At 46.1% G+C, this 12,902-nt stretch overlaps 1 protein-coding gene across 2 annotated transcripts in view; it reads right to left on the reverse strand.

Moving 5' to 3' along the window:
- Positions 1-2,692: 2,692 nt before the first annotated feature.
- Positions 2,693-12,902, reverse strand: part of POU2F3 (POU class 2 homeobox 3) — a 74,395-nt gene continuing 64,185 nt past the window's right edge. For both annotated transcript variants that reach the window (XM_040977208.1, XM_040977207.1), the window contains exons 10-13: positions 11,279-11,440; positions 5,643-5,709; positions 4,036-4,171; positions 2,693-2,732 (exon numbers count right to left, since the gene is read on the reverse strand). In XM_040977208.1, the coding sequence (XP_040833142.1) occupies positions 2,693-2,732; positions 4,036-4,171; positions 5,643-5,709; positions 11,279-11,440 (405 nt within the window). The remainder of the gene's footprint in view (positions 2,733-4,035; positions 4,172-5,642; positions 5,710-11,278; positions 11,441-12,902) is intronic.

The raw sequence follows: 12,902 nt of genomic DNA on the forward strand, positions 1-12,902 counted from the left end.
ATCAGCAACAAATGTCCAACTCCAATTTTAGTCTTTCCTTGTAGCCATTACATTCATGAAGCACTCCCTTTCCTACCATTCAACGTTCACTCTAGCAACGGCAACTATTTTTTTTATTAAGCTAAGAAAAAATGCAATGATAGATAACTGTCCTTCAATCTCCTCACCCAAAGTGGTAACATATACTAAAAGCATATATATGTGTGTGTGAATATATATATATATATTAAATTATCTTTGGGGGCTGTCATTGTGGAGGAGAGTTAACCCACCACCAGTAATGTCAGCATCCTATTTAGGAGCACCAGTTTAAGTCCCAGGTGCTCCACTTCCCATCAAACTCCCTGCTGATGTGTCTGGGAAAGCAGTGAGAGATGACCTAAGTGGCTGGTCCTCTACCATTTACATAGAATGGAGTTTCAGGTTCCTTGCTTCAGCCTGGCAGGGTCCAATTCATTGTAGACACTGGGAGAATGAACCACTGGATGGAAGCTTTATCTTTCTGTCTTTCCCTCTTTCTTTGTAACTGTGCCTTTCAAATAAACACATTTTTAAAAACAAATTATATTTTGCCTTAAATGTTTTTCATTCCTCATTGTTCATAATCAGTAGTTGATATTTAGAATAGTAGAGTCTTCAGAAAGTTCATGGAAATGCATATTATGAAAAACTGTGTCTGGATTTTAAAAAATTTGTTTTGCACCAAGGTGAACGTATTCTTCAATTCCATTTTCCCAGGATTCTTTGAAGTATTGTCATGTTAACTTCAGAGTCCACTTTTTTTTTTTAAGATTTCTTTATTTTTATTGAAAAGTCAGATTTACAGAGAAAGATCTTTCATCCGTCGGTTCATTCCCCAAATGGCCACAACGGTCAAAGCTGAGCTGATCCGAAGCCAGGAGCCAGGAACTTCTTCTGGGTTTCCCACGTTGTAGGGTCCCAAAGGCCAACCTCTACTGCTTTCCCAGGCCACAAGCAGGGAGCTAGAAAAGAAGTGGAGCTTAAGGCTCTGAATGACTTGAACTTAAACATACACCCATCCTTGCCTATTTTGTCTTCCAAACAGTTTTGTCCTCTTCAGGACGCCATACTAACGGATAGCATCTTCAGCACTGGTTTGGAGAGTGATACGCTTGTACCAATGTGAACTATTTTTCTTCCTTTTTTTTTATTTCTCATTTTATTTGAAAGATAGAGAAACACAGGATTTCCATCCCAATTCACTCCCCAAATGCCTGCAATAACCAAGGCTGGGCTGGAGCTGGAGCCAGTAGCCAATAACTCTATTCAGTTCTCCCGTATGAATGTCAGGAACCCAAGTTGAGTGATTCCCCCGCTGCCTCCCGGGGTCTGCATTAGTAGAAAACTGAAGTGATGAGCCAGAACCATGGTGAGTCTGACTCATGTACTCTGATGTGGGATGTAGGCCAAACATTCATTTCCCGTCCTATTTCATTATATGCCCTCACATTCCTCCACAAGGAAAAGACCCAGCACAAAACAATTATCTATTCTTATCAACAGTGGAATACTTTCTATCCTCATTACACAAATTCCTTAGGAACAGAGACACTCCTTTAAATCTCAACAGCTTCCTAGATATGTAATTTTTTTTTAACGAAAGTTACCATTTCTGGAATCAATTCATATTACATCTTTGCACACTGGTCCACACAGGAGATTCTAGAGATCATTCCCAATAAAGTCAACCAAGAGTCCCAGCCCACCCTGGGAGCTCTGTGGCAGCTAGCACAGTAATTCACGCTTTGGTAATTCTTTCCTTTATAAAGAAGATAGAATATTACAGAAACAGCTTCAAAATTCACACCTGAGTTAAACATTTTGCTGGAACTTAATGCAATACCAGAAGGGGCTATATACAGTTGCTTTTTTTTTTTTTGCCAGCATAATGGTTGTGTGGTCCTCCTTTGTATTCAAGAGAAAGTGTAGAGAAAGGGAAAAGGAAGCAGCCAGGGAGGAAGTGGAAGAACAAAACTCCTGGACCCTGGGAAGATGAGAGCAGAGATAGGAGCACCTGTGGCAGAGCAGCGTGTCTAGTACTGAGGGCCACTCAGCCTTCTGCAAAGAGAAGAAAAACAGAAAGATTTGGGTACAGAAAAGGGGGTGAAGTCAGACAGGAAATGGGGCAGAGCAAAGCTTCAGCCAGAAAATTCTGCTGAAGAACAGAGAAACCACCAAGACTTGGGTGAACACATTAGCTGCAGCTCTTCTTGCGGATCTCATAAAATTAGTTCAGAATTATGACTAAGTTCAGAGTGAAGGCCACTCTCTCCCCTTCTGGTCATTTGGCTCACCAGACTAGTGGCTGTCCCCATAAGCCAACAGAAGAGTCAGAGAATGCAAGAAGTTCTTTCTCTGGAAGATGTCTGCCACATTGAAGCCATCTGAAGTATTCTGGGTTAGAAGGTGCTGGCCCAGGCAAGGAAGGTAACAATTGCAAGCTCCCAGGACAGCAGTGTGCATGCTTCAGGAGCTTTAGGCATCAGCACAGGGTTCTATCACAGTTTGGCTCTCCAGACCCCTTGTTCCTGAAGAAGACAAGAGCGTGGGTTCACCAATGATGGGCTCTTCTTCCACTTCTCTGAAAGTAATCTGTACATACAGAGATGGTACGGCCCCCATTTTCCTTGGGGAAACACAGGGTCAGGTGGCACGGGAGGAGTTTTAGGTCTCAGTGGAGGTAGGTGGGGTGATTCCATCGGTACCAAGATCTGAAAGGAAGAATGGGACAAGTGCATTCTTAGCTTACTAATGCAATAGGGGAAGTTGGGAACAGGGTAAAGGGTATTGGAGCTCCTTGGGGGATAATGAAAATGTCTGAAAGTAAACCATGGCAAAGATTGCCCAACCTTGTGAAAACAAACAAACAAACAAACAAACCATAATTATGTACTTTAAAATGGTACATTTTGGGGTGTTTATCCTAGCAGCTAAGGTCTGCATCCTCTATTGAGATAATCAGCTGCAGCAACTATATCCAGCTTCCTTTCATCATAGAACTTCGGAGGCAACAGTGATGGCTTAAGCAGTCGGGTCTTGCCACTGACCTAAAAACATGTGGATATACTTCTCAGCTCCTGGCTTCAGCTTGGTTCAGACCCAGCCACTCCAGGCACTAGGGCAGTGAAAATGTGATTGGAAGCTCCATCTCTATATCTCTGCTTCTCAAATAAATAAATGTATATTTAATGATTAAATATTCTGGTCAGTGTAGTACACAACATAACAATTGTTGAAAAACTTCAAATATCAATGATACGGTTCTTTCTCCCCTCCTTCCCTCCATCTCTCTCTCATTGGCGGGGTCGGGGGGAGTTGGTGAGGAACTCTAACATTTGTGCTTTGCCACAACTGGCCAATTAAGAGCAGGGTGGCTGCCTTGCTGAACTGCTGGGTTTTGAACACACAGATTCACATGCGCTGACAAACTCAGGTCTAACTTTCTGATTTGTTTTGCTTTGACTGGGGAAGAACTTCTCAAAGCACTGGCTTTGAGAATTTCTTTTCTAAGTAGTTTCCTTGACCCAGGGGACAGCTTTCCTGTCTGCACTGCACCCCCAGTGGGTGCAGGAGGCAGTGATCAATTTCACATGACTCTTCCCTACATCAACTACACCCATAGCCTGGGCTTTTTTTCTTTGCCCCTCAGCTTGAGGCTCATGTCAGAGCATTCTGAGAACTGGGATTCTGACTTGGATTGGAGCTGAAGCCCAGCAGAGCCCTGGCGCTTCCCAACAGGAGCATCTGGAAATTTCCACCCTCCAAGAGGGGATAGAAATGCTGGCTTTGTTGACACCAGCTCCTTGCCAGCTTCACTCACTGGCTGAGGCTTCTTTTGGCAATTCCCACTCCACGGGGATAAAGTCCCGCATGGCTTTCCACTCTGCCCCTCCCAGTTACCCATTCCCCATTTTCTCCCTGTAAATCCTGTGACCAACTGTCTGACCCAACAGCTGCTCATGTGGCCTTCAGCCCTGCAGGAACCTCTCTGCACTCTGCACCACCCTATCTTACCCTGAAGAGTTAAAGTTGGAGGAGGAGTTCACTGCAGCTTTGGAGTTATTTTGAGACGCAGTGGGGCTGTTGGCGTGGAGTCCTACACCGGGAGACGAAGGCCTGCTGTTGTTCCCAGGGGAACAGGATGACGTTACTGAGGACAAGAAGAGGCACAAACAAGAGGAAAACAATGCTGTTAGGTCCTGGGACCTTGTGACATGGCCCTCCAGACACTGGACCTCCTGGTGCATCCCCAAGGGAAATTCACCCTCTTTCTACCCACCCCACACCCATCTGTCTGCCTCCATTCAACTTAGCAGCAATCCTGCCCCCACCCCCACCCGCAGCAACCATTTATCCCCAGAAGGCATCCCATCATGAATGTGAATGCAGCCCAGGCCCTTGGAGAGCAGTGTGGCTGGTTCTACCAGTCTAAGACTTGCCAAACACAAGAAAGACAGATGCCAAGATCATCCTACTCAAGGACACACCCTGGGCTGGGCATATGCAGTCCTAGCCCAAGAGGTAAGAAGAGAAAAATGAAAAAGAAGCCTAGGAAAGGGAAGAGAAGAGGAAGGAAAGAAAGGTGTGTCAAGGAGAAACAGACCCAGGGAACACAAAGGCTGCTGGCTCATCAGCAACAGGTTCATGCACCACTCGAGAGAGGGCGCTGCAGTGGAAGGGAAGGGACCTGGGCCCTGACTTGGTCCTGGGCCATTTACCCCAGAGTGCTGTCACCTGCACGGACTTGCTACACCTTCTGAAATTCATTTTCATCTTTTGTGAAACAGCAGGGAATTCTTGTGTTTGGGTTCCCCAGACTATGTAGCAAAACATACTTATCCATCCAAACTAAAACTTCTGACATGTAGCAGAGACTATACATTAAGAACTATGTCAGGGTGTGGGGCTGACACTGGGACCACCCTGGATACCCTTGGACAGAGGATCACTTTTTTAGTTTTTTGAAATGCTATTGGTACATTTTGAAAAACAGTTCTGAGGCAAGCATGGTGGTACAGCAGCCTGTGACACTGGCATCGATATGGGCACTGCTTGAGTTTTGGCTGCTCCACTTCCGATCCAGCTCATTGTTAATGGCCTGGGAAAAGCAGTGGAAGACTCAAGTACTTGAGCCCCTGCAACCTTGTGAGAGAGTCTGAAGGCGTCTGTCTGGCTTAGCCCTAGCCATTGTGCCCATGTGGGAAGTATACCAGCAGGTAGAAGATTTCTCTGTCTCTCCCTTTCTCTCTCTGAAAGTCTGACTCTCAAAATAAATTATTTAAATTAATATTAAACATTTGAATAGTAATAAAAATATCCCATAGAAAATAAGTTTGGATAATTTTATCTCCTTCAGCCCTTCCACACAACTCGTTTTAGAATCTAGAAGCCTTGGAGTACTGAGAGCTAAGCACTGTAATGTGAACCAAAACAACAAACAAAAAACCACATACACTTGCTTAAATTTTGATTACTTGACATTTCCCAAACCTAATCCAATACGGAAACTAATTTTTCGTAGGACAGATTTTAGAGTCCTTTGCAATATACTTGGGGACTGCTGACTGGGGCAGGACTCTTTCAGAAACCATTATCTAAAACAGTTCTAATTCAAAGCTTACCTGTTCCAGGCATGGTGCTATGCACGGGAGGGACAGAGAGGGGACCCAAAGACCCTGAGGGAGAGACCTAAAAGGCAAGAGAAACTTATGAATATCCATTCCTACCGCCTTCTCCAGTTTTGGGTCCTTCTCCAGGGCTGCCAAGCTGCAGACTTAGCGGGCTTAGCTCCCTTGATGCTTTCCCAGACCCTTGGGAAAAGCCTACACTTGGCCCTTCTTTACAATGGAAGACCTCTAGGCCACCCACAGGTATCCAGCTCCCTGCATCTTGCCTGTTCTAGAAGCTCCCTAGTGCTCCCAGGGTCCTCTTCTCCTCTCCCTATCCTTGGCTGCCTTGCCTGAATATCCTGGCCATGAGAGGGCATGGGCTTCTGAGATTGTGTTGTGGCAGACACGGCTGGTGGGCTACCTCATTTCCAGTTTTGTTTCTCCCTTGCTAAAAAAAAAACTGAAACAAACAAACAAACAAAAAACCCTGCTTGTGTTCAGGGCAGTCAAGTGCCCTGGCAAGTGCCCTGGCAAGATGCTCCAAGTTTTCCAGGCATGATGGATGAAAGAATGGACCATGGATTCTCTGGAGATATAACTGAAGAACTTCAGTCTCTGATATGCTTCATGTTGCCTGGGAGACGGCATTGCATCGCCAAGTCTGAGATTAGAAAGGGACCTAAGATAATTGAGTTTAACCTTCTGTGCAATCCAGGAAGCACACACGCTCTCTGTGGCTATGCTACAGGCACAGAGAGAACAGACTTTAAACCCAACAGACCTGGGTGTGAGCCCTGGCTCTATCATTCAACCATCTGCGTGACTTAGGGCAAGTTGCCTCCTCCTGTGAGATCTTTCTTCCTTACTTGAAAAATACAGCCTTTATCGTCTCTTTGAATTAAGATTTAATAGGCTAATGCGCACAGTGCTTCCACCCCAGTGACTACCAAACAGAGTGTTAGTTTCCTTCTACCAGTGTCTGTGTATCTCCAGATACCCTTGACACCTGCTTCAGACTGAAATCTGCAAGTTTCTCATGCTGGTGAGGGATGCTCCCGAGAACACTGGCAGGCAGTTGTGCCTGGGGAGCTGTGGTTTCATTGTTCTCCCCTCCGTGCGCTGGAAGATCCCCTGCGACAGGATGCAGCATGTCCTCATTTTCTAATTAATCAGCAGTGGTCTGGCTGCTTCGTTTTACCATGAGCATCCTCAGCAGGCTGGAGGCCCATGATGGGTGGAGACAGGGGTGGGGCATAGGTGTTGGGAGGGGTGGCAGAGCGGGAAGAGATATTATCAATAATTTCTCCTCCTCCCTTCTCTTCCTCCCCACCCTGTTGGTCACACCCAAGAAGTTGGTTGTTGTTTGAAAATAAAGAATAACACATTTAGTCGCTGTGACCTGCTTCTTCCATTTCCTTCTTCTGGAGCCAGGCAGTCCCCACACAAGCATATGCAAGTGATGGAGCCCCTTCTGCTGTTCAGATGAGATCGGGCGTGTTCAGGTGGTATGGCCGTAGTCCTTCTACTGTTCAAACACCGGGTTAGCATTCTGCTCACACTGGTCCACAGGATTCTGATTTCTTGTCTTTGAATTAATGATAAGTCTAGGAGATCATTTCACATCAGCAGTGGAAGAAATGATGTTCTAGTCCAGAGAAACTGTGCTACTGAGACCTGAGTTGGAGATGGGTTGAGAAACTTTTTCCATCTTCCTGCTTCATAGTATCATCCCAGAATAACAATTTCTTTAACACCTTTCTTTTCCAGTTGGCTGACAATGTCACATTGCACCTCCCATGCCTTCTTTGGTGTCTGGGTCCTTGCAGTAAGTGTGCCAGTTGAATACTGATAACCACAGAGGCATCTTCATGGCTCCTCTATGCCTCTTACCATTCCTCTCAATGTTGGTGTCTTTGGTCTGAACCAAAGCAAGAACCTATCTTTTTTTTTTTCTGCTCTAACCAAAACCCCATTTTTATGCTTCCTAAAGTTTTTAGAACATGGGCCAAGTTCATTACCATGGCATACAACACCCTATGTAATCCACCCCCTGCCTATTGTTCTGGTCTCTTTATCCACTCTGGCCTCTGCTCCCTGGCATTCAGTCCTCTTCAGCTTCTCCATGCTTCCTCTCCGCTCACCTTCATGCCTCCCTCCCCAAGCCTCAAAGCTTTTGTACAGACTTCCTTCTCCATCTAGAATGTTCTTCCTTACATTTGCTCCTCCCCGCACCTTCCCAGCTCAAATACTTTCTCCACCAATGTCAACTGTGACAGTCATCATTCTGATATTTGTTTAAACATTCCTGAAAGAACTCTGACACTGTGAACCAAGTTAGATCTCTCAAACCCCTGTCTGTGTTCTCCAAAAGATAATTAAAAAAAAAAACCCATGCATTCAGTGTTTGTTTTTCCCATTAAACTTTAATCAGGGCCTCTACATGTGTCATACACCACCTCTAATGTCAAACATGTATGGATGAATACCATGCTGCCTCCAATTCAAATCTTTAGCATACATAACCCATCACTACCCAGCACTCCCCAACCTCTCAAAGCTGTAACCTCCAATCCTTGACTCCCATCAGACTCTCCAAAGCTATCATGTTGCCTTATGATTCCATGACTTCTCCCATGTTAGCCCTTCTGTCTCAAAAGCTACTCATACTAATTTCTCATCTGCTCTTCAAACAAGTTAGAGGTCTACCCTGTGAATCCCATTAGGGTTTGGGTATCCTTCATCCGTGTCCTGAGACACTACCATTTGGCTGTAGTCCAACACCTCTCATACCTATTTGGTTACAGTTCTTTGCCTTTCCCAGCTCCTTGCCAGTTTCTCCCCTTCATCTTTTTCCTTTGCTTATCCTGCCGAATGCTGATAGCACCCAGGGGTTTGGACAGATTTTTTTCTTTGCTTCCTCTATTCAAACTCCACAGCAGAGCCTCTCCTAACCCAGGATCCCAACCATGGCCTGCATGTTCTTGACTCCCCAATCCATGTCTCCAACTTGGACTACTCTCCTCACCTCCAGACTTGTAAGTCCACATATTTGAGGGCATTGCCACTTGGGTATCATACAGGCCTCCCTGTATATCATAATGTTTTAAATCTTTCAGATTATCACTTTATAGGATGGTGTACAGTGCTTCAAGTTAAACTGTCTACATCCCATGTTGGAATCTTGGCTGGAGTCCCAGTTGCTCTACTTCCAATCTAGCTTCCTGAAGAAGAAGGTACTTGGGCCTCTGTCACTCTGTGGGAAACCCAGGTGAAACCCAGGCTACTGACTTCAGCATGGCCTAGATCTACCTGTAGCAGCCATTTAAGGAGTGAATCAGTGGAAAATTTCTCTCTTTCTCTCTCCCTTCAATAATAGTAAAATAAGTAAATCTTTAAAGAAGAAAAAGGCATCATCACTTTTGTCTACTTCCAAACAAATTTCATTCCTTTGCTTGTTCCAAAATTCATACCACTGTCTATCTCATTCATTCAGTCTGAACACAGAGGTTCATCTCAAAGGATTCTCTTTCTTTCACCTCCCAAATTAACCAAGAGTTTCTAATGATCTATTGTTCTCTCCCATCCCCCTTAATCTTTTTGTCTTAAGATTTATTTATTTATATTGGAGAGTCAGATATACAAAAAGGAGGAGAGACACAGAGAAAGATCTTTTGCTAATGATTCACTTCCCAAGTGGCTGCAACGGCTGAAACTGGACGGATCTGAAGCCTCTTCTGGGTCCCAAGGCCTTGGGCTATCCTTGACTGCTTTCCCAGACCTTAGGCAGGGAGCTGGATGGGAAGCAGGGCTACTGGGATTAGAACCGGTGCCCATATGGGATCCTGGAGTATGCAAGGTGAGGACTATGCCAGGATCCCATCTCTCTTATTCTTGCCATGCAGGTTTGCTTTATCCTCATTCTTCCTCTTTTGGGAACCTATAGTTGCATCTTAACTGTCTCCCTGGAACCAATCCTGTGTCTCTTATGCCATTCATAATCATCCAGTCAGAGTGCTCATCATAAAAAGCACCCACGTGGGAGACCCGGAAGAAGCTCCTGGCTCTTGACTCCTGGCTTTGGGCTGGCTCAACCCTAGTCACTTCAGCCTTTTGGGGAGTGAACCAAATAGGTGGAAGAATTCTCTCTCTACAGCCTCTCTTTCTGCAACTCATTTGAATAAAAAAATAAATTTTTAAAAAGGAGAACTAAATCTGATCACACCAGTGCCCTGCCGAACATCCCTCTTTAATGTCCCAGCCCTTCAGTTTTCACATAATCCCGGACCATCTGCCTCATCTCTCGGCATTCCTCCACATAGCCCCTTGTAGTTCCCCGCATGTGACATGTGTGTTCTCCAGCTCCAGCTCGCTCTTCTCCTCTTTTCCCTTGGTGAGAGCTCCATTCCACGCTTGTTTGTCTCTGTTCCTTCCTGTCATTTGGACTATGTGCAGGCATTAATTACCTCCCTGGGGAAGCCTTCCCTAACCACCACCTCCCAAGGTTTGCCAGCTCTTGCTTCCAGTGTCTTCTAGAGAAACAATCATGGTGTTTATCATTTGTTTATTCATCTGTATCCTCTGCTAGGCAGTCAAGTTCAAGGAAGAAAAAATATTGATCTTTGCATCCATAGCACATGGTCAAAGGGCCCATATACTGTAGATGGCCAATAGATGCTTAGGGGACGAATCTACACTGGTGTCATTTTGATGAGGCTCAACAGCATGCAGTCCTGGGTACTGAAAGAATTCAGGGAAATGTTTCCCAAACCTCCTCAACCTCCAGCCTGCCACTGTCTCCAGAGATAGAGAACAGCCCCACCCTTCAGGTACCCTTGCTGCCTGTGTGCAGGAGATGCTTCCAGCTCTACAAACTTCTGCTTCTAACTTCAGATGATCTCCATTCTGGGATTCTCCTTTGAACACCAGAGAGTCACAGGCATCACTCCATGCTGGAGACCTCCTCTTGGGTGCCCAAGAGACATCCAGCTTATTAGGATTGTCCTCAGATTCTTCCTCTGTTTCCCTTGATCCTTCTTCCTACTGTCTTCATCATTTACACACACATACACACACACACACACACACACACACACACACACACACACACACACACACACACACACACACACACACACACACACACACACACACACACACACACACACACACACACACACACACACACTGGCAATGCCTTCTAGCCAGTTGCTGGGGGACAAACCCTTCAAGCTCTCTTTGCCTGGTTTCTCATATTCCACACCTGAATTCTTAGCACATTTGCTGCTTGTGTGGCTGAAGCACACACTGCCTCCTACTCCTCAAATTTCTGAGTCCTTTCACTTGCTGGTCCCTCTGCCTGGAACATCCTTTCTCTTGAATACTCATATGTGTCATTTCCATGCAACACAGAGGTCTCTGGCCCCAGGTTACCTTATTGGAGAAATCTTTTCTGGCTTCCCCAGCTGAAAAAGCATCACTGTCTCCCTTCTTTGTGCTCTCTTAAGTGTCTTCGTGTTCCACATATTTTATGTATGCCACCTGTTTGCTTATTCTATGAACCACTCCCTTCCTGGATGGAGAAGACTCTGCCTCTAAGTGCAATGTCCGCCTCACATATCCAGCAGGCAACTGGGTCTCTGACCACTCACCAGCCGGGAATTGTAGATGGGTGGTTTGATGGGTGTGGCCACGGGGCAGTTGATTCGCTTCTCCTTTTGGCGTCGGTTGCAGAACCAGACCCTCACCACCTCCTTCTCCATGGATAGCTGCTCAGCGATCATGGAGATCTCTTCTGAGCTGGGCTTGGGGTTCTATAGAGACCAAGGGCACAGAGTGTGGTCAGGAAGAGGAAAGAGGGTCAAGTCAAAAGTTAGAGGCAAGGGACAGGTGCTCCAAAGCAACAGGACTGAACAACACATGGATAAAAAAATGTTCATGTCGAACCTGGATGGAGTACAGGCTTTCTCACTTACTATGTGTCCTCAGGGAACTTTTTAACTTCTTAGACTTTTTGACTATGAGAATAGTAGTATCTAGTGTGAGGACTACTGTTAAGGATTAACCAGGAAAATGTGTGTGATCTGCCGAACATAAGGCATGATGTGGAACAGGTGCCCCAGATCTGTGAGATTTCTTCTTCAACTCCTTCAGGTGAGCCAGGTAGAGCACCCCAGAATCCATGTGTCCTGGTGTTCTTTCCTCACAGCCCGATCTCTTCCCCTTGTCATTTCTTCCTGTCTTCCTACTTCACAATGGGAACCAAGAAGGGTAAATCACCGTGGTCCCATTGAAACCGTGGGAAAGACAGACTGACTCAAGGTTGTCACTCCCTCATTCTGACCTCACCCACACAGCCTTTGATCTCAGCGCCTTCCCTTGATTCCTACACCTCCCTTAAACTTACAGCTTTGAGGAACCCGGCAGGAAGGAGTGCTTGGTTTAAGTGCCTGGCCCTCTTATTGACTGCAGCGTCCAGGGTCCTGTTAATGCAGACCCTGGGAGGCAGCAGAGATGGCTCTAGGAATGAGCTCCCGCAGAGCAGGTAGGAGATCTGGGTTGAGGTCCCAGGTCCTTGTTCAGCCCCAGCCAGGGGCACAGCAGGGACTTGGGCAGTAAATCAGCAGATAGGAGCTCTCTGCCACTATCTGTCTCTCTGCCTCTTGAATAAATAGCTTTTATTTATTTTTTTTTTTAAGAAAAGAGGGGCTGAGCCTGGTGTGATAGCGTAGTGGTTAAAGTCCTTGCCTTGCACGTGCCAGGATCCCATATGGTCGCTGGTTCTAATCCTGGTGGCCCTGCTTCTCATCCAGCTCCCTGCTTATGGCCTGGGAAAGCAGTCGAGGACGGCCCAAGGCCTTGGGACCCTGCACCCGTGTGGGAGACAAGATGAGCTCCTGGCTCCTGGCTTTGGATTGGCTCAGCTCTGGCCGTTGTGGTCACTTGAGGAGTGAGCCATCAAATGGAAGAGCTTCCTCTCTATCTCTCCTCCTCTCTGTATATCCACCTTACCGGAAAAAAAAAAAAAAAAGAAAAGAGGTGCTGGCGTTGTTCCATAGTGCATTAAACCACTTCCTGTGACACCAGCATTCCACATGGGAGCTGCCTTGAAACCTGGATCCTCCACTTCCAATCCAACTTCCTGCTAATGCACCTGAGTAAGCAGCAGCAGATGACCCATTGTGCTTGGCCGCTGCCACCCAAGTGAGAGACCTGGAAGAACTCCTGGGAGCCTGGCCTTTGTCTTTGTACAAGTCTGACCACTGTGGACATTTG

The sequence above is a fragment of the Ochotona curzoniae genome, unplaced genomic scaffold, assembly GCF_017591425.1.
Source record: "Ochotona curzoniae isolate NIBS_2020 unplaced genomic scaffold, NIBS_Ocur_1.0 contig_2723, whole genome shotgun sequence".
NCBI lineage: Eukaryota > Metazoa > Chordata > Mammalia > Lagomorpha > Ochotonidae > Ochotona > Ochotona curzoniae.